The sequence below is a fragment of the Rhinolophus ferrumequinum genome, chromosome 4 (assembly GCF_004115265.2).
Source record: "Rhinolophus ferrumequinum isolate MPI-CBG mRhiFer1 chromosome 4, mRhiFer1_v1.p, whole genome shotgun sequence".
In the NCBI taxonomy this organism is placed as follows: domain Eukaryota; kingdom Metazoa; phylum Chordata; class Mammalia; order Chiroptera; family Rhinolophidae; genus Rhinolophus; species Rhinolophus ferrumequinum.
In genome coordinates this window covers 58,615,887-58,637,625 of record NC_046287.1, presented here as the reverse complement: position 1 = coordinate 58,637,625, position 21,739 = coordinate 58,615,887, and the positions used below count along the sequence as shown (strand labels likewise).

The following is a 21,739-nucleotide window of genomic DNA, read 5'->3' as shown; positions in this document are numbered from 1 at the left end:
GAGAAACGTGCATCTGGATTCCTGCAGCCCAGCTTGAACAAAGGAAGCCTCAGAACTGGCCTGTCTCTGCCAAGAATGCATCCCCAGTGGGGAGAGATAACAATCTCCTCACCTGGGGGGCCTGGGAACAATACAACTGTAGCTCCTACAGCTGTTTCCGGGGTGCAGTGTTCAACCGGTCCCTGGGACCCCTCTCCTGAGCAACTCTGATCCACCCTTTGCCCATACTTTGTTCCTACTGCCTCTTCCCATGAAAGAAATGGGTTCAGAGTTTTAATCTGCTATCAGTTTTACCTCTGCATGTCTGGTGAGAATTACCACAAATGTCCTTAGGCCCATGTTGGCATATTTGGATGAAGGAACGAAAGAAGAGGAGGAGGGCTTGCTTCTCCTCATCCAGTTTGGGACCTCAAGTCCAGTCTACATGCTTCCTCTCCCCTCTGAAGGTCACTGCCATGGGCGTCCGCTTCGTATCACACACCTACTACTTCTGGTTCCTATCAGTCACTACCCGCTCTGTCCTCTCTGATCTTTTAGCTGTGAATTTACACCACAGAAGACCAACTGAATCCAAATGGGGTCTTGACCCTGGGAGAGAGAGAATGTGGTATTTTACATTTTAAGCAGGGTGGAGGGGGCAGAAGGACAGAAGCACATAACCAGTGGAAAAGTTAACCTGCCTTCTGGGAATTTGCCCCTGCTGGCTTGTAAAAGTCATCCAGCCCACGGCAACATGGGTGGACTTGGAGGACATTATAAGGTGAAATGAGCCAGTCACAAAAGACAAGTACTTTCTGCCTCCATTTATATGAGGCACCTAGAGTAGTCAGATTCACAGAGATAGAAAGAATGGTTGCCAGAGGCTGGGGGAAGCAGGAATGGGGAGATATTGCATAATGGGTACAGAATTCCGGTTTTGCATGATGAAAAAAAGTTCTGTGGATGGATAATGCTGATGGCTGTACCACAATATGAATCCACTTAATGCCACTGAACTGTACACTTAAGAATGGTTAAAATAGTAAATTTTATGTTATGTATATTTCACCACAATGTAAAAGATTTCTTAAATGGTTAAAATGGTAAAAACAAAAAAAGTCACAATTGGTAAATTTATTCTAAATTAGAAACTGAATTAGCATGTGCACATGAACAACTTAATTGGCCGGCAAAACAAACAAACAAAAGTCATCCAAGCCACAAGCCCAAGACACACCCCTGTTTTCTTTCTAGGGGAGTGATTGCCTCTTTATTCGGTCAGTTCCTAGAGCTTTGGTCTGACTGCCCTCCAATCAATCCTGCATACATTCAGTTTCTTTACCATCCCCTCCTGAAACCAAGGCCCTGTCACTTAGCACTAGAAACCTCCAGAGCGGCCTTTGAAGCCACACTGTTTTCCAACTTGAGCCAGGCTTGCCTTTGTCAATACCCTGTGAGCCAGCCCTCACCACTATTTCCTTCTCAGCCCGCAGAGAACCCTCAAAGGCTGCTGACGGACAAAGGAGATTTAATGTCACCACTGACACAACATCCTTCAAAGGCCCTTCTCCTGTGCCCACTTTCAAAGGCCACATATTCTAAGACCACAGCAGGGACCAACAGCGACTTCTAAGGGAAGAGGCCCCAGGGGTGGAGCTGGGCCCAGCCCACACTGCTCAAGCACCAGCCCTTCTCTGTGGGGCCGTGGACTGGAGCAGGGATATGAGCACCAAGGTTAGGGCCTTCAGCTGGTGGGAGCCCTGGGGGATTTTTGAGGCCACTGGGAAAAGGTTAATAGAAGCAGATTGAAACTCTCAGGGAATAGCACCAGGCAAGAGCCACTCTTCAGAGACCACATGCCTGTCCCCATCCCACTTACCTGGTTACAGGTATTAATGTCTACCCCATTCCTCAGGTGATCCAAAGCTTTGTCCAAGTTACCTGATCTTGCTGCCCTGAGAAAGCTGGTAGCAGCATCGGCCTGTGAGGAGAAACAGCAGGCTGTCAGTGTGTTCTGTGTTGTAACAATCTCACGATCCCATTCAAGCCCAGGGCTGTGAAAAATGGGCAAGGTCATGGCGGCAGCCTTGCATCTTCCCATTACAGCGCCCTGGTGTCCACCATGGTACCCAGATGTGGTACGGGCCCTAGAACCCCTGGCAGGACCTCTCTGGGGTCTGTAATGTGAGGCTGCCTTCAAGCCCAGCCTCCCTTCCTTTTGGTATTTTTATGAGCAAGCATTTTTGGCTAGGACCCAGAAGGGACCAACCAGCTTTTGAGAGGGACCCCATTCTAAAGCCTGGTGTTGTACCACTTTGATGTTTCCAAGGGCTCCACATCTTTACCAAAGAGCCTATATCAATCACATAGCCACTGGCCCCCACGAGTCATGGATGCAGGCACTACAGGAACCAAATGTGCTCTCTGGTGCTATTTTGTGGTTTTGTTTTTTAAGTAAACAGCACATAGCACTTACTGTGCGCTAAAAACCATTATCAGCATTTTACATATAATATAGATTTATAGACACACAGATATGTATCTAATTCTCATTTTTTAAAAAAAACCCAAGGTAAGTACTATTGTGGTCTCCATTTTACAGATGAGGGAACTGAGGCACAGAGAGCTAAAATGACTTGTGCAGGGTCACACAGCAGGTAAGAGGCACAGCCGGGACTATAATGCAGGAGGTTTGGCTCTGAAGTCAGTTAACTTAACCTCCTTTCTCTGTTGCCAGCTTACCGTGAGCTTTACCTGGCAGGTGCCCCTCATCTTGAATGACAGACAGTAAAGCACTTCAGTTCCTAGCTGTTGCTCAGCCACCTACACCAACATTTCAAGACACTGCTGCCAGGAACATTTATTTGTATTAAGAATAAATGACAGTCAGAAAGAGTGAGAGCTAAGGACAATAAAATAAAGTCAACGAATACAGACAAGTATAGTGGGAGAGCACACGATTACAGAGGGGTGAGGTGGCTTAGAGCAGCTCTCCTGTGTGTAGCTGAGAGCCCTACATTCTTAGGCACCTTTACACCTGTTTCCTTATCTATAAGCCAGGGAGGGTAAGGCCTTTCTCATTGCTGTGAAGCTGAAAGGAAATAATATATATTATTAGGTTGGTACAAAAGTAATTGCGGTTTCTGCAATTGTTTTTAACCTTTTAAACTGTAATTACTTTTGCACCAACCTAATATTATCATTATTATATCAGCACAAATGCTGAGTACGGTGCTTACTCAGGTTGAGTCTGACAGGTAAGAGTCACATGACAGGCCATAGGTGAAGCATGTGATGCCGTTCCTCCAGAAGTCCCATCCATACATCATGTTTTTTCCTCCTGTCTCCTTCCTTCATGCTACCTCTTTAGAGAATATGTTATAGTGGGCTGAATGGTGGTCCTAAAAAGCTATGTCTGAGCCTTAATCCGTGGCAGAGTAAGTAAATGCTGTGCTCACCTCCTCTCAGGACCACATCAATTACAACTAAACCACAGAACAACTATTACTGAGAATCGCCTGAAGTCTAGCTGAACCGAAACCCTACAACTATGGACATACAGAAAGCCACTTCAAGATTGGTAAGAGGGGCAGAGACCCGGAACGGGCTGGTCCCACATCTGAGTGTGGCCATTAAAAATCAGAAGAGATATCTTGGCTACGGAGGTCGCCCCCTGTGGAGCAAGGGATCCCAGCCCCTCCTCAGCCCAGGGCTTCAATGCTAGCAAGAGAAGTCCCCATAACTTCTGGCTGTGAAAACCAGCAGAGATTGTGTCTGAGTGAGACAGAGGTCAGCTGTACTCCCAGGCACTCCTCTTAAAGGCACATGGATTTACCCACTGACAGACTCATTCGCTCTCAGCTCAAGCTCTGGAGCAGCAGCTTGAAAGGCACCAGAGACATACGGAGAGGAACTGAGTTGTCTAACTTCATTGTGAAGGGGCAGCTTTCTCCCTGATGGAGAACTCATGGAAGCCATTGTTTCTTTGCTTAACCCTCCCCCTCCCTGAGTGCAGACGCAGGCAGACACCCCCTCTCTGAGTCTCCAACAAATTGGCCCCACCCTAGTGATTCCCTGAGACCATGCCCCACCCAACTTTCAGGCACACCAAAACTGTTTCCAGTGGCTTTTCCATATAAACGATCTGCCTTGGTTCAAGCTGCAGACTTTCCTAAAATCTCTCAAAGGTTCACAAAACTCAAACAAGAAGCACTTGGCTTCAGCATGTCCCATACCTCTCTGGCTGAGCAGCCATAAGCCCAGCACTAGCAACAGTCAGCCTTGGTGGCTTGGCCTCTCAAGGCACTTCTAAGCAGAGTGCAGGTGACGGCCATCTCTAGATTGCTTTGTGGCTCATGCCAAGTGGCCCCAGGCAGGTCATAGACTGCGGCTGAACTTGGCCTGCAGCAGGTCCCCTCCCAGGAGGCCCTAGGGCTGGCAAGCCCAGTGGCCAGCTTCAGACTGGGCCGGAGCATCACCAAGCCACCTCCAAAGATGACACACTCAAAGGGCAGACTAGGCAGGCACCAGAGCCCTGATAGAGCAAACCCTGCTCTGTAGGGTCAGACACTGCACAACAGCTCCTTCACTGTAGTCACAGCCAGTCCTCACAACAAATCATTTTGAAGGTCAATCCCTCCCATCGATGTGCAAACAGCAATCAAGTCTCAACTACAACAGGAGGGTACACACAAGAGACACACCTGGAGCACCTGGCTCTGGTGACCACAGAGACTGCATCACTGGGTCCCACAACCCACCTACTACATAAGGCCACTCTAGTAAGACCAGGAGGCATAGCAGTCCTACATAGAAACAAACACAGGGAGGCAACCAAAATGGGGAGACAAAGAAACATGTCCCAAATAAAAGAACAGAACAAAGCTCCATAGAGAGAACAAATGAAATGGAGACAAGCAATCTACTAGATGCAGAGTTCCAAACATAGGTTATAAGGATGCTCAATGGTCTCAGGAAGAGCTTCAACAAAGAGATAGGAAACATAAAAATGGAGATAGAAAACATAAAAAAGAAGCAGTCAGAAATAAAGACTATAATAACGGAAATGAAGACTACATTAGAGAGAATCAAGAGTAGCTTAGATGAAGCAGAGGATCAAATCAGAGATTCAGAAGACAAGGTAGCAGAAAACACCCAATCAGAACAGCAAAAAGAAAACAGAATCCAAAAAATGAGGAAAGTTTAAGGGGTCTCTGGGACAACATCAAGTGTACCAACATTTGCATCATAGAGGTACCAGAAGGAGAAGAGAGAGCAAGCAATTGAAAACCTATTTGAAGAAATGATGACTGAAAACTTCCCTAACTTGGTGAAGGAAATAGATATATAAGCCCGGGAAGTGCAGAGAGTCCCAAACAAGATAAACCCAAAGAGGTCCACACCAAGACACATCATAATTAAAATGTCAAAGGTTAAAGACAAAGAGAGAATCTTAAAAGCAGCAAGAGAAAAGCAATTAGTTACCTACTAGGGAGCTGCCATAAGACTGTCAGCTGATTTCTCAACAGAAACTTTGCAGGCCAGAAGGGATTGGCTTGAAATATCAAAGTGAAAAAAAGCAAGGACCTACAACCAAGATTACTCTACCCAGCAAAGCTATCATTTAAAATTGAAGGACAGGGCGGATGGGTGGCTCAGTTGGTTACAACGCGAGCTCTGGGCAATGGGGCTGCTGGTTCGATTCCCACATGGGGCCAGTGAGCTGCACCCTCCACAACTAGAATGAAGTCAATGATCTGCCGCTCAGCTCCCAGGTGGCCAGATGGCTCAGTTGGTTGGAGGGAGTCCTCTCAACCATAAGGTTGCTGGTTCGACTCCTCAACTCCGGCAAGGGATGGTGGACTCCGCCCCTCACAACTAAGATTCAACAAGGCACCTTCTGCCGAGCTCCTGGATGGCTCAGTTGGTTGTAATGTGGGCTGTCAACCAGAAGATTGCCAGTTCTACTCCCGCAAGGGATGGTGGGCTGTGCCCCCTGCAAATAATAACTAACAACGGCAACTGGACCTGGAGCTGAGCTGCGCCCTCCACAACTAAGACTGAAAGGACAACAACTTGACTTGGAAAAGTCCTGGAAGTACATATTGTTCCCCAATAAAGTCCTGTTCCCCTTCCCCAATAAAATATTTTAAATAAACAAATAAAATAACAATGAAGGACAGATAAAGAGCTTCCCAGAAAAAGCTAAAGGAGTTCATCACCACCAAACCAATATTACAAGGAATGTTAGAGGGACTTCTTTCAGACAAAAAACAAAAAAATAAAAATAAAAAATACAAATACTAAAATAGCAATAACTATACATCTATCAACAATTACTTTAAATGTAAATGAATTAAATGTTCCAGTCATAAGATAGGGTGTCTGAATGGATAAGAAAACCAGACCCTTACATATGCTGCCTACAAGAGACTCACTTGAGATCAAAAGACACACAAAGACTCAAAGTAAAGGGATGGGAAAAAGATGTTTCATGAAAATGGAAATGAAAAAAACAAAAACAAAAAAGCTGCAGTAACAATACTTATGCCAGACTTTAAAACAAAGTCTATAACAAGATACAAAGAAGGACCCAGTAATCCCACTTCTGGGTAATTATCCGAAAAAACTCAAAATGCTACTTTGAGGGGACATATGCATCCATATGTTCATTACAGCATTGTTTAGTGGCCATGATGAGAAGGCAGCCTGGGTGTCTGTCAATGGATGAATGGACAAAGAGTAGGTTGTGCACATATATAATGGAATATTGCTTGGCCACGGAAGGAAATAGGTTCTTGCCATCAGCAGTGGCATGGGTGGACCTGAAGGGTATTGTGCTGAGTGAAGTATTATATCAGACAGTGAAAGACAGATGCAATGTGATTTCACTTATATGAGGAATGTAAGGAGCAAAATAAACAAACAAACCAAACAGAACAAACTCATAGATACAGAGAACATTTTGATGGTTGCCTGATAGGAGGGGGGTTGGGAATGGGTGAAAAGGGGAAGGGATTAAGAAGTACAAATTGGTTGTTACAAAGTAGTTATGTGGATGTAGGGTATAGCATAAGCAATACAGTCAAAAATATTATAACTATGTATGGGGTCAGATGGGTACTAGATTTTTTGGGGTGGTGGATGGAAGGGGTGTTGGGAGACAGAGTGAAAAAGGTGAAGGCATTAAGAAGTACAAATTGGTAGTTACAAAATAGTCATGGGGATGTAAAGTAAAGCATAGGGAATACAGGCAATAACATGGTAAAAACTATGTATAGTGCCAGGTGGGTACTAGACTAGTCAGGGGATCACTTCTTAAATTATACAGATGTCTAACCACTATGCTGTACACCTGAAATTAATATAAAATAATACTGAATGTTAACTCTAATTGAAAAATTGAAAAGGGGGGGGAAATGTAGGGGAATAAAAGGTTCAAATTTCCAGGTATAAAACAAATTAGTCACGGGGATGTAATGTACAGCATAGCGTATATAGTCAATAATATTGTCATAGCATAATACGGTGTCAGATGGTTGCTGACTTATGGTGATCATTTCTTTAGGTATATAAATGTTGAATAACTATTGTGTACACCTGAAACTAATATAATATTGTATGTTAGCTATATTTTAATAAAAATCTTCAAAAAATAAAATGTGTTTTACATATATCTTTCTCAAGTTATTTGATTTATGCAAGTCTTGTCTCCCCAGCCAAATATTTGCTTCTTGGGTTAGGGACCAAATTTTCTACTGCTTTTGAATCCTTCAAAGCACGAAGTGTCTACTAGGCCAAGACCTTCCTTGGCCTAAAACACAGGGCACCTAATATTCCCAGGTTCCTCGGCAAGACATCTGTGGTGGAGGAAATATTTCAGAAATCAGGGCCAATCCGTTGGTTCCCCATGAGCTGTATTCTCAGAGAAATCAGATGCAAGGTTTTGTCCCTCAGAGGAATGTGTGTCTGTGCGTGCTGATTCAGAAAGACTGTCAGCTATTATATAGAGTATTTTCCTATATCCAACTATTAGGAAAAACACTATATTTTTCCCTAAGAATAAGAGTGTTAGAGAGACATACCTCCTGCTATCCCCTCTACCTAAACTACCTTCTGCAGCACAATAATAGAACTTAGGATGAAAACCTGAGAATGGTGGGTAAAAACAGATGCAATATCCACTGATACTGTTTGACTGTTAAAAGTCCTGAATGTAGAAAGCGAAGGAGAGTATTTCTGACAGACAGACACACAGATAAATAGAGAGTAAGGTACCCCAGTTTAGACTAGGCTGAAGAGTACTAAATCGTTTCTGCAGTTTGTATAATAATGGAATTATGATACTATTCCTAGTCATTGGGCAGATGTATTGCCAACATGATATCTTTTAATCATCATAACAAGCAGTGAGGTAGTATAATTGTTACCCCCATTTTAGGGGTCATGAAACTGAGATCAGGAGAGGTGAAAAACTTGCCCAAATTCTGCACTTAACTAACATTCAGGGAATCAGCCCGGAACTCCCTGTCTAAAGCCTCTGCCTTTTTATTGCTCTTGACCCTGAGGTGCATTCTCAGCAATTCCAAATCTGAGGGTGTCCAGACAGACTGTAGGGGCTGGGAGGGGCCACATACTTTTTCTGATCAAACAGCTAATCCATGGCAGAGAAAGGGTCCCCAGCAGATCCCAGCTCTGACCCCTGAGCCCTGTGTTAAAGCCAAGTCAGACCTCTAAAAAGGAATCATCTTGTCCCAGTCCTTCCTTTTGCTGGTGACAAAATTGATGGTAAAATAAAGTGACTGGCTGAGGTCACCAGATAGTTAAAGTTCAGTGGCTAAGACTTTTCCACTTTCTTTTTGGTCTTCTCTAGGCATAGAGTAATCGGCACATAAGCAGGATCCTCAGGGTATGTTACAGGTGAATTGTAGATAATGGTGTCACTCTCACTCTGCATTGCTCAGTTTAATTCTACAATATATTTACAGGTCCTCTTTCAAGTCCAGGATCCTGCTAGGCCAAAGGGAGAGAGAATTTAAAAATCAGAATATTGGTCCCTGCCCTCATGATTTAAAAAATGAAGTGACTTGGTTATAAAGGGGTCATTCGTGCATGCATGCATGCACCCATTGATTCATCCCACAAGCCTTCACTGAACCCCACCTAGGTTCCAGGGAATACTTAAGCTCCACAGCAAATGGCCCTTGTTGGAATATTAAACCCATTCTCACCATCTCGTTCTTCTGAGCCCATACTGCCCATCTATCTAATCCAATTACCTCCAATTCAATGACCTATTCTAGGGGCAATTTCCTGATGCATCTAGGAACAGCCTGTGTGATCCAAGATGGCAGAAAGAGAATCAAAAGAATCCAATATATTCCATTTAGCATATTTACCTAAGAGTAAATACTAACTAAAGAAACAACAACAACAATGACAAAATACTAACCAGAGTATCTCTGGGTTAGGATAAATTAGAGCAGAGTCCCTGGCCCTCTCTGAGCCCCACGGTCCCCCGGGGGCAGCGTCAGGGAGGCATCTCCATGAGAGGAGAACAGAGATGCTCAAGGGGGCTGCTCCTTGTGTGCAGAAAATCAGTCCACAATGACCCTAAACCCTGAATCACCACTGAGGAGCCGTCACCCTCTCTGAGCACCTCACCAAGGCTGCCCACTTGTGTCTTTGCCTCTTCCTCATCTTGGGCTTCACTTTAATTTTACCTGTGAGAAAATTGCTCGCGCCTGCATTGAGGGGAAGAGGGGGTGTACACATTTTGTTGTGTCCCCGGCCCACATCCGGGGTTAATCCATGTGATATCCCAGAACTTCCTGTCATAACAAAATAAGTTTGCTTTTATAAAGCTCTTACTGTGTTTTAAGCACTTTACTTAAATTAATTATCTCCAATAATCTCATGAGGCAGGTACTTTTATTGTCTCCTTTGCACAGATAAGGTAAATTAGTCATAGAGAAATGAAGTGACTTGTCCAAAGTCACACAACTAATATGTGGTTTGGTGAGGATTTGAATCTAGGTAGCCTGCCTCCGGGGTCTTTCTCTTAACCCTGGTGCTGTACTGCCTCACGGGGCCAATCATTTTCTAGTGCCCATAAGATTCTTCTCAAATTCAGCTTCAGCTGGAGGAAGCTTCCACCTGCACTCAGAGGCTGTGCCCATTTCAGCCCTCACTCCAGAAGGAAGTAAGCGGAGGGGAAAGGAAGGGAATGGAATTCCTTCTGGGACTCAAGTTGTCATCAGGGCTGCTCAGGAAAAAGGAGGTGAACCCTTGGTTACCTGAGACACCCAGACTATTATTAAACTTGCACTTCCTGAGTGGGGTGATACGAATATAGCAATATATAAGCAGCTGAGGGGGCTCCAGTGTCCTGGGAGGGAAAGGCCGGAAGCTGCTAAATGTCAGCATGCTTGTAACACATGAGCCGTGAAGGCTTCAAAAACAGAGGCCAGGAGAATTTTAGTTTTAGGCGGGGTAAGAGAACCCCAGGGCCTCTTCATATCTTCTCTGGGACTTGAGATGGCCCAGGACAAATCATGACTTACTTTTTCAAGGTTTTTTAGTGCAACATTCTTATCTCAAAAGATGAATGGAAACTGAGCTATCATCAATTTCTATAAACAGTGATAAGACAGTCTCTTTCCCAAAGTGTCCTGTTTGGGCAAAATGCAGTTCCTTTAACAAAGTCCCCGTCAGAACTCCCAGGAAGAGATTCCAGATCCTTTCCTGCGGGTACTGCAGCACATCCAGGAGAGTATAGCAGGCAGCGTTCTGGATGTGGAGCTGTCTGCTTGGCTGTTGGGGTTGCCCTCTACATCTGAGAGTTCCTTCAAACTCAGCGCCTCGTGTTCCTCGCAGGCCACGTCAGGCCTCACAGAAAGGACAGTTTCAGCCAGCCTGTGTGGCCACTGCCTTTATCCCATCGACTACAGAGAAACAGATGTGAACCCTGGGTCACAGTGTGTTTATAGCAGGTTTCTTTCCTTTTTCTTTCCAGAAAGTTCTGCTTTTAAAGCTTTATGAACTGTCTCCTCCAGGTGCTCCAATCAGACTACCATTGGCAAAGATAAAATGAACAAATCAAAGGTGTCATTAGGGAAAAGAGATGTGTAAGCAGGAGTCCTGCATTCCATTATCATCTCCCAACACAACTGCAAGGCCTTGGGGAAAACCCTGTCCATGCTTGTGCTCTTCCTGAATCCTGCCTCAGAGGCTGGGTGATGCCGTGATGTGTGAAAAGCCAGAGTGGACCCTTTCGTTGGGAAGACCTGGCATAAATTCCTGCTCTGCCACTTGATGCTGTGCCTCTCACAAGTTCCCAAACCTCAATTTCCCCATTGCCACAATGGGGATAATACCCAGCTTGCTGGGGTCTGTGCCAGGGACAAGGTACAGGGAAAGCACCAGGCTCCCGAACACACAACAGGTCTGCCTTCCTCTCGCCCCCATTCATTGCCTGCTACCTCTGGACCTCGGGGCCATCGTGTTGCTAAGGTTTAGGGGTCAGGCATGCCATGAGCGAGGCGGTCCCTTCTCCGGCCAAAGGCCAAGGCCGTGGCATCCCCGCTGGTCCGGCTGGGTCCTGGTGAAGGGCAGCTGGGCGTCCCCACACCAAAATCCGCTAGGCGGGACTCTCTTCCCGGGGTGAGGGGGACGCGGCCTCGGCTAGGGCCCCGCGCGCCCTGGGTCCCCTCTGGGAACCTGAGCGACGGCTCCGCACACCCGCGTGCGCCGCTCACCCGGGCCGCCTCCCGGAACCAGCCCCTCAGCCAAGGCAGCCTCCGGGCTAAAGGAATTTTCCTCTGGATCTTGCTGGAAGCCGTGGCCGCCCGGCGCGCGTCCCCGCACCCTCCCGAAAGTTGGCGCCTGCGAAGCCCGCAGCGAGGGGCCCGCTGCCCCGAACCCCGCACAGCGGCCCCCCGCGCGCGGAGCTCTCTGGCCGAGCGACCGCGGGCCAGTCGTCACTCACCGCAGGGTCTGGACCGGACCTGCCCTGTCTCGCTGCCATCGTCCGGCGCCCGCGCTGCAATCCGAGCCCGGCTCCCTGCTCCCCCTCCCCCGTTATCTGCTCGGCGGCGCGGGGAGCGCCAGCAAGTTACGCGGCATCTGGCTAAAAATACAGGCTCCCTGCGCCGGGCTCAGGCTCCGGCGCGGACTCTGCGCCCGCCCGCCTTCCAGCCGGCCAGCCAGCCAGCCGCTAATGGGATCTCTTCATTTTCTCTCCATTATGTCAGATAGGAAAGTTAATGCGAAGAGATCTCAGGAGGGAAAGCACCTGCTGCCAAGCCCAGCGGAGGGGGGAGCATGGAGGGTGCGGGTGGGGTGCGGCCCGAGCTGCAGGTGCGGGCCCGGGCGGAGAGCTGGCGTCCTGCCTCTGCAGAAGGGAGGCACACACGTCCAATGGAGGTGAGGAGCTCCAAGCTGCATGGCACTCCCGCCCTTCCTCCTGTCACCCGGCTGCCCCAGTGAATGGGCTTCGGAGCCTGCAAAGACGGCCAGGGTGAGCTCAGCAAAGTCTATTTATGCCCCATAACCAATTTGCATGTTTTGAGCTTTTACATCCTGTCCTGAGATCCCAGCTAATCAGTCTATTCCAGATTCTGCCGGAGAGCAGAGACGCGAAATGAAGCTGAGAGGCAGGACGCAGATCTGTTACTACAGCCTCCCTCATCCCTCAGGTCTGCTGCTGTTAATGAAATGTCACCCAGGGCTGGAGTACGCTCCCAGTTATCTGCTCTGGGACCATCCTCATCTTTTCATGAGGTCATTTCAGGGGCAGATGTCAAAGCATGTTGGGGCTGGCCATGTCTTTGGGGAGACAGCAGGGATTGTTAAGAGCAGGCTCAACATAGTCATGAAAAATGGTCAGCAAAAGCAATGCCAGATACCTGGGCCCCTGACAATATTGCTTGTTCAAATCATAGATGTTCTATATTATGAGTCCGGTTTCATGCTCTCTTCAAATAGCTGTCCAGACACAATACCAAATGCTCTTTTTTCCACCCCTCCTGCCCTGACTCAGGAGTAGAGTAGAGTTGTGTGCTGGTGAGGAATTATTAACACATTGATCACCTTAGGTGATGGACATATTGCATTACCTCATATAACCCTCACAGCCACCCCGTAAGGTAGCCAATGGTAATAAAGTTGTATGGATGGAGAAACTGAGCTCGGAGAGGTTAAGAGTCAGGACCAAGGTCACCACCGATAAATGGAGGGTCCTACTGACCCACAGCCCTTCTGTGAACAGCACTGCCATGATTCCTCACAAAGATGTGCTCAGAGCCAGCAGAGATAATGTGGAGGATGTTCCTGAAAGGTAGAAAACACTCTGAGAGTGTTTTCCAAAATTAGGTGCTCTTCAAGCCCATTTGACAATTATGGGAAAGTCCCAAACTAGTGGGATAAATAAAGATCAAGAGAAAAGATCAGGATGTTGCCAAAAAAAGAGTGATCTGAAGCATGTAATGCAAAGATCTCCTCCCTATGTGGATGAAAAAACAACAACTTGTATTTGAAGATAGCATCAGAATTCTGCAGGCCAAGAACCTCAACATTATCAGAGGATGAATTTCAGAACAGGCAACCTCTGAAAGGTGGCTGAAAAAACCCCCACTCTGCTGTACCAAAGGGCAGGGTGTCTGGATGGGGTAGTCACTGCAGCCCCTTCTCTCCCCATGCACACTTTTTAAAAGTACAAGTCTTGCTATAGGTCTCTTGCCCTGTGCCTCTTAAAACTGCTTCTCAGATCTGCTTAATCCTCTCCACCGAAACCTTCAATTAATAAATTATGATTACTGGAACAGCCCTGATCATAGCCCAGTGGGACATCTCAAGGGATTCTAAAGCACTGTTCCAACATTAATATTTAGAGAGAGAAAAAGCCCTACTCAAATGGAAGATGAATAATATGTACAATACTTTCAAAGCACGGATGCAATTGACTTGCACGATAAACTGAAAGAGTATTTTTTAACAGCTGTATTGAATATTGAAGTATAGTTGACATATTATAAACCACATATCTAACATGTAGTTTGGTAAGTTTTGATATTATGTATGCCCCCATAAAACTATCACTACAATCAAGATAATGAACCTCCAAAAGTTTCCTCTTGTCCCTTAGTGATCCCTCCCTCCTGCCAGTTAGTCCACGTGCGTGCCAACACCTGGTATGGTCAGTCTTAATTAAGACATTCTAAAACATGTGTACTAGTATGTCAGTATGGTTTTAATTTGTATTTTCCTAATAACTAATGATGTTAAACATCTTTTCAGGGGCTTACTTGCCATCCACATAGGTATTTGTTTTCTTTGGTGATGTATCTGTTGAAATCTCTCGCCCTTTTTTAAATTGGGTTGTTTGTTTTTCTATTATTGAGTTTTGAGAATATCTGTTTTAAAGGTGAGATAAACTGAGATCTTGCAAGAAAAGTGAAATGTTCAAAGTTAAATACAAAAAAAAAAATCCCAGTCCAACTTTGTTACCCAGATCTTATAATTCCTAAGCCCAGTACTCTTTATACTATACAATGCTATAGGTTATAGACAATCACAAAGGAAAAAGTAGAGATAGTCATAGTGGACCGGAAGCTGAATACAATCCATAGTACTGTGAGAATAATGGGAAAGATGCTAAGGTATGATCAGAGGACTTGAGTACTCAGGACTGCCAAGAACTCTTGATATTAGCCATGACCTCATTAGGGTTGAGGCTTTACAACTTAGATATGCGAAGAGTCAAGCAAGGCCCAAGAGGAGAAGAAAAGAAATGACTACAGACATGTTGCTCAGTAAGGTTTGAGGTTAAAGGAACTGAGACGGCAGACACTGAAGATGAGGAAGCTAAAGGACATGGCCCTCAAGATGTAAACTCTACCAGGACTAGAGCCTGGAACCCCCGAATGGAACTAACTGTAAGGTGCCCTCTCCCAGGTGTGGTAGCCTGGTCACCACGATTCAATTATAAGCTGCTCACAGGCAGAGACAGCGTGATTCACATGTTCTGTGTACCCAGCCCCTTCCCCTTTCTGTCCCCACTAGCTCCCTATGTGTTTAGCATAGTGCTGGGCAGTCGCGCCAAGTAAATGCTCACGGACAGATGTTTAAAGACGACATAAGCACCATTTCTAGTAGTCATAAGGAAACTGTAAATCATGGGTTAAAATTGATGTAGAGAAGATTTAGATTATTCAGAAAGGTCTGAATCTTTGCTGAGGATCCTTCAGGATAGCAGAGAAAGATAACTCACCATTTGATACAGCGTATAAAAGCACAGGATAAACAAAATGACTTGTAGGGGTCTCTTTGGGTTCTAGGGATTTGGAAAGATAAGCCATTATTTTTCCCCATTAATTGACTGTCCTTCCTCCACCTTCTATCACTAGCACACCCTTCAACAACAAATATTCATCGGACTCCTTGCCTGTTTCCTGGTTTTTTTCATACTTCAAGGCAGGTATTTAGTGTGCCCAAGAGATCTGCCAGTGAGAATCACCAAAACTAAAGCAAAGGAACAGAAAGGGATTGATGGGCTAAAGAAAAAACTAGGGGTTCTCAGTGAGGACACCAGACCACTTGTTCTATCCTACAGATTGACGGCGTCCGCAGGTTTTTTCCAATCTTGCTAAATATTTTACCAACTACCTCCGCAGTTCCCTCCGCAGACAAGCATAATGAAGTGCTGGAGGCTTTAGCTGTGGAGTTCAGTCCTCTAGGCCACTTTAAGCTACGTCAGGAGGAAACAGTGCAGGAAATAAAAAGAGAAGAAATTCACTGTGCAACACATAAAATCCCTGGGTAGAATGGGAGCCTGGGACCGCTTGTGGGCCCCCTGCCGCGAACTCTCCCATGAATCTTTAGCTCTTCCAAGAACTGGGAGAAGACTTCTTTCTGCTCAAAAGCCTGAAGCCAAGAATCCCAGGGGTGTGGGATTCTCAGCTGACTCTGCCTCCCCAGAATGCTTTAGGGAAACAGGAACAGAAAGCTTCCCGTGGCGGCCAGCCTGGACCCAAGCTGGCTCCCCTCTAAAGGAACATCACAGCTGAAATTCAGGGCAGACCCAGGATTCCAGAGAAGGGCCTCCTGGTACCTCCCGCCCTGGGCAATGGCCATTCCTCTCCCCTGCAGTTAACTGGAGGACAGATGTGTCCCTCCTTCTCCTCGTCCTGCTTTAACCATCCTCTGCAATCTACTCAGACTTGGAACTGACTTAATAACAAGAGCTTTTCTGGGAAACCTTAAAATAATTGAAGTTATTAGGCCCACCCACTACAGTTGAGCTGAGTAACTTTTGATAAGGGAAACAACTTTTCTGAGCCTTTGTTTCCTCATCACTAGAATGCAGATAACTTGGCCCACCTCTCCAGTTGTAAGAATAATGTGAAAATGCCTTAGCACCACTTTGGGCACATAGTAGGTACTCAATAAATGACAGTGGACACTCTTTTTCCCTCCTTCCCTTCCTTCTTCTCAGCCAAAGCATTTGCCAAAAGTTAACTCCCCCCCCCAACTCCAGGTATGGGGTGTTACTGATCTTGTTTCTACCCTGGAAAATTAAGACCTAGTCACTGCTTATCCAAGATCAAACATCCACGTCGGAGAATAGGACCCTAAGAATCTCCAACGCTCTGCTGTAGCAACTAGACCTCTTGGGCTTATAAATAACCATTTTCAATTTCTATTTTCTCTGCAGTGAGGAAACAATTCTCCAGTAATGTATACAGCTGAAGTCCTGCCCCCCTCCCCTGCCTCCCGCCCCCGTGACTGACAGCTCCTCTTGTAGGATTCCTGCCATTGGCTGCATCGTGGCCTTCTGACAAGTACAGCTTTGCTCTCCACCATTCTTCTATCTGTCCTACCCCTCACCCACACAGGGAGTTGCCCCAGCTCCTAGAGTCTCTGGGCCCGGCTGATAAGGGTGGGTACCGGGAACTCCACCCTTTACGGAGAAAGGCAGGTTAGGTTATCACCACTGGGAGCCGGCCATCAAGTACCCCGGGCGTTTGTAAACCATCAAGAGCATCATTGCTGGGAAAATGTTATTCCGCATATGGACACCGCTGCACCCTCCTTCACGAGCCCCCTCCCCAGTTACTTAGGAAGGAAGTTTACAGAACATACACTACAGCCATTATGTTGAGTGGATTAAGCGATCCAGTCTGACACATTTCAGACCTTGTAATTCCTCCTTAATCTTTTTAGTAGTGAGAGAAGAAAGGCAGAGGAGAAAAGAGAGTCTTGGCTGTTTTGCTAACTTTGTGTAGTGTTTCCAGTGGCCAATTAGGGTGCCCTGCCTCACCAGAGCAAGGGATCCCAACAGCAAGTCTATTTAGGGAGATGATCAGAGCAGGGTATCAGGTCCCACAGTGCTGGCACTGATCTCTATTATGTTCCTTTTAAGAGGGTTGGCCGGCCTGGAGTCTATTTTTAAATCTATGAGAAAGGTGTTACATGGATTCCAGGGAGGGCCGACACTGCGGGAGAGGTGGGAGAGCGTGAAGCTGAATCTAGGATTTTCTCTGTGTGGGGACAGAGCCCCAGAGAGTAGTTTCCAGGCTCTCGGCCTCACATAGAAAGGTGCTGGCTCAGGTAGCAGATGGTACTCAGCTGTGACTAGTTGGCCATCAGCCGTTACCGGTTAGCCATTAGGCACTGACATACCTGCTGTGGCTAAGCTAGCAGGTGGCGGAGTGTGGATTGCGGATCGTGTGGCTCCTGCTTCCTGTGTCTCCAACGCAGCCGCCAGCCAGCGAGACTATAGTGGTATGACTCCCATATCTATGGCTCCGTGGGTGTTCCTTTTTGGCCTCACCAGGTCCTGCGTGCTTATGTGGGGAGCGGGACCACAGACCCCGCATGACACCCTGCATGACACCTGTATATACACATAGGGTTTCCCCTTATTCCTGGGACCAGATATTGACTGTCGTCCCAAAGGGATTGCTTTAGTTGCAGGCCCACCTTGACATGACCTCAGTGGAATGGGACTCCTCACATGCCCTTGGGTTAGAAAAGGATTTTGCCCTCTGGACTTATTTTTCAGTATTGAGACTTTTTTTTTTTAATATCCCCTTTCCCAGTGTAAAACAATTAACATGCTTTTTTATTTGTCTGTCATCTCCCTCTCTTCTCCAAATCATATGCTCTGAACACACCTTTTCCTGCTATCCCTACCTCAGCACTGCAGAGCCCACAGTCAAGACTTTGCCAATGGGAGAAGCTAAGCAAAGCCTGAGGTCCCAGTGGTCTCTGTGCCCAGCACCCCAGAAATCCTTTCCCTGTGCTGGAGAGAAGGGTGGGGACAGGATTCAAATGGCAAGTCAACAGGGGACAGGATTATTTTCCCTGTAGTGAGAAGCAAACAGGCATCCAAACATCACTGTTTCTCATCAAATAACCAGATGAAAAGAACAGAATGTTTTATGTACAATAACAAATTTCAGCTTCAGTATCCTTTTCTCTTTTTTGGATCAGAAATAGAATCAGATCTGATTCCTAAAGAACTAAATGCCTTGAGAACAAGCAAAGGCTTCGGCTGAGCAGTTCTGGGACCACCCAGGCCTACCCAAGCAGGGAAGAATGAGATGAGGCATCTTCTCATAGTCATTCGTTTCAGAATCCCCATGCCCGGCACAGAGGAAGCACTCACTTGAGTTGAATAGAATTATGTTCCCCAACCAAATGGGAGCTTCAGCGAGGCTGGGTCACAACAACATATGTGAGTGTTAGCATAACACTGACCACACACCAGAGTCTCAAAAAATGTTAGCTGAATTGGAATCCAAAGGAACCCAATTAATTCAAATTTTCAAATGAGTCACATCAGTGAAAAAAACAATGAGATGTTTGGGGTTGACCAAATTGTTCATTTCCCCCACAAGCTGTTATGGCCCCTGTGGGAATAGCCTTGGAAACACTGTCTTTTCCTAGGGAGGAAAGTTACAGGCGCTGCCCATCCCAGAGCCCTGGGCTATGCTGCTGGAATGGATCCTGCACCCAATCCACACCTCCCGGCCTTTCCTCCACAATCTCCATTAGCACTAAATTGCCAGTCCAGGCCCAACTCCCAAGGCAATGAGGCAGGCAGTTCTTCAACAGTTCGTCTCTCTCTGCTGAGGGTAAGAAGATGGTGGGATGTCATGAGGTGCGTGCATATAATTCTAACAGCATCCCCCAGCGTCAAGTGTACTGGCCCATGCTGCCCCGCCATGCTTCAGTTTCCCCACTGTGTGAGGTGCTGGCTACATTCAGAACTAACACTTCAGAACATACTGCCTAGCGGCTGACTGGGGAGCCCAGATGCAGGGTGGAGATTACACACATTTTGGAGAACATGTATGAGACGCACTGCCAGAATGGTCCCATTTACTAAACTACATCCCGTGCTTCCATACATTATGGAAACCTGCCTCTGCAGCCTGCTGGTATAGGAAGAAGAGTCATATACATTGGAGAAACTGCAAAATCAAACTCGCTTCTCACTGGGACATGCTAATATGGAAAACTTTTGTTTTTCAAATTGCCAAATGGGCTTGATATTGGCAGTGAACCCCATGATTCCAGAGTTTCTGAAGGATGCCCAAGTGTCAGTTCAGACAGCCTTGCATAGCTAGCCAGTAGATCTGCTCAGACGTCTCCTTTACTTGAACAATTCTCCCTGAAGAGACAGAGGCAGGATGGGTGACCCATCGCCAGCCTGACCTGCCTGAAGAATTCAGAGGGGCCTGTGTTCCCCAAAGTTTGTCCAGCCTCTGGAGAGAGGCTTCCCCAGCTTAGGGGAGATGGCCTTGGGACATCTACTAGGAATAGGGGCTTGGGAATATCATGCTGTGTGACCCCTCCAGTGCCCTCTGGCCCATAATAACTCACTGTAGTGACAATGAGATACAAATGAAAGAGCAGAAAGGAGAAAGGATTTGAAAATAACAGTTAAACTTTACATGCCAGGCAGGTACTTTTCTAAGAATTTTAAATGTCTTAACACATTTAATCTTCACACCCACCCTATGAGGTAGCTGCTATTATTATCCCCACTTGACAAAAGACAACCAAGGCATGAAACATTAAGTAATTCAACAAAAGTCACCCAAGAAGAGTACTATGATGCTTTGGGCGGTGTATGAAGCAGAGTGAAGGGAGTGCTCTGGCTTTTGCTTGATCACAGGCGCCTCAGGTATTCTTAGGGGAAGTGAGAAAAGTGAAATTCAATATTCTCTGGGAAGAAGTGGTCAGTCTTGGAAATCTGAGTGCCTCTAAGTCCTCTTTATTAATCTGGCCATTCTCTCTAGTCAGAAAGACCTCAGCCACTGACCTGAGGCACGTTCAGGGCAGAAATGTTAGGCCGCTATTGACACGAACCCAAGCCCTCAAGTAGTTAATGAGAGGTGACTGAACTAAGCCTGTCCCTTCCCACAGGGTTGGGGAAATGGAGTCTTGAAACAATAAGGTTGATTTTAATCCCAGTCTACTCCAGTTGAGTTCTCTAGAATTATTACAGTAACTTCAATAATACCCCCTTCTGAACCAGGTGAAAGCAGCTCCAGGAAGCAGGTGCTAAGACCTCCAGCGTGGTCCTGGATCCTCAGCCTCAAGGAGAGATAATGAGGTCGTGGAGTCTTTAGGGACCCTATGCTGTGGTACCAGGGGCAGACCCAGCTGGCCAAACGCTGACTGAAGAGGTTTCTTTTTTCTTTCTGGAGCCCAAACAATTAAACTCAATTAAGTTACTACCTGGCCTACCTACCATCTCCAGAATTTTGTCATTCCTCACAACTTGACAGCAGGATGACAAGCTCTTTCTTTTGAGATCCTCTTAAACTCCTTTCAACAGGGTACTTAGCAGCTACCAGTGAAGAATACCTTGGCATCCGCCTTCTGCTCCCCAGTCCTATTTTCTCTTTACTACCAAGGCAACAAGAGCAGGTGCCACACATATTTCACACAAGGCTCATTATATCCTTAATAATTGAATGGAGACCATTATCTTTCTATTTAATCCTCTTGTGAATTCTGGCGGGCTTCTCTTTCAGATATCTTTTCATGCAGTATTTCTATCACCCTTTGATAATTATTTAAATAAAAAAGGTGAGGAAGTAAGCTATAATTCATCAGCCACCTCCACATTTCTCTCCATCTTGCTTATCTGCAGAAACTGCTCCCTACCCTGGGTGAATCCCAAGGTATGTTACTCATTTGGACATTTCTAATCGGCACAGCGATGAAGCACATCTAGATGTTCCCTTTTTGAAACCTTGGCTTCCTATTTTTTAAAAGAAATAAAATGTGATAGATGTAGTGATGTTCTTTCCATCTCTAAAATTTTATGACTTTATGAAGTGAAGACCTTATTTCTACTCTAACATTAACCTTGTAGTCCACTTCCATAAGCTGCTTTTCAACATGACCTTTCTCAGCACCCCAACCTTGAACTCCTAAATAAATGAATGTTAAGTATTAGAGAACGAATGAGAGAAATGGGCAGTGTACCAAGTATCACTAAAAACACTATTATTGTACTACTGTATCTGTAATGACTGAGGCGGTGATTAGCCTCCAGAGAGAGACATTTCCAGGATTTCTGAAATAAGATACAAAGATGATAAGCAACAATTCCAAAGGAAAATCATTGCCAATATTCACATCAACCTTTATCCCTCAAGTGATGTGACGATGAAGGCAACAGAGATACATTATCAATATAAGACTTGACGGTATAAACAGGTCAGCTTCTCCTCATTCATTC

General features: G+C 46.0%; 1 protein-coding gene across 17 annotated transcripts in view; it reads right to left on the bottom strand.

Annotated features, from left to right (window-relative positions):
* The window catches only part of ANK1 (ankyrin 1), a 202,645-nt gene that overhangs the window by 90,260 nt on the left and 90,646 nt on the right, over positions 1-21,739 (bottom strand). For 16 of the 17 annotated variants that reach the window (XM_033103923.1, XM_033103928.1, XM_033103932.1 and 13 more), the window contains exon 2: positions 1,859-1,960. In XM_033103923.1, the coding sequence (XP_032959814.1) occupies positions 1,859-1,960 (102 nt within the window). Of the gene's footprint in view, positions 1-1,858; positions 1,961-11,965; positions 12,154-21,739 lie in introns of those variants that run through there. The other variant, XM_033103931.1, reaches the window with a different exon arrangement.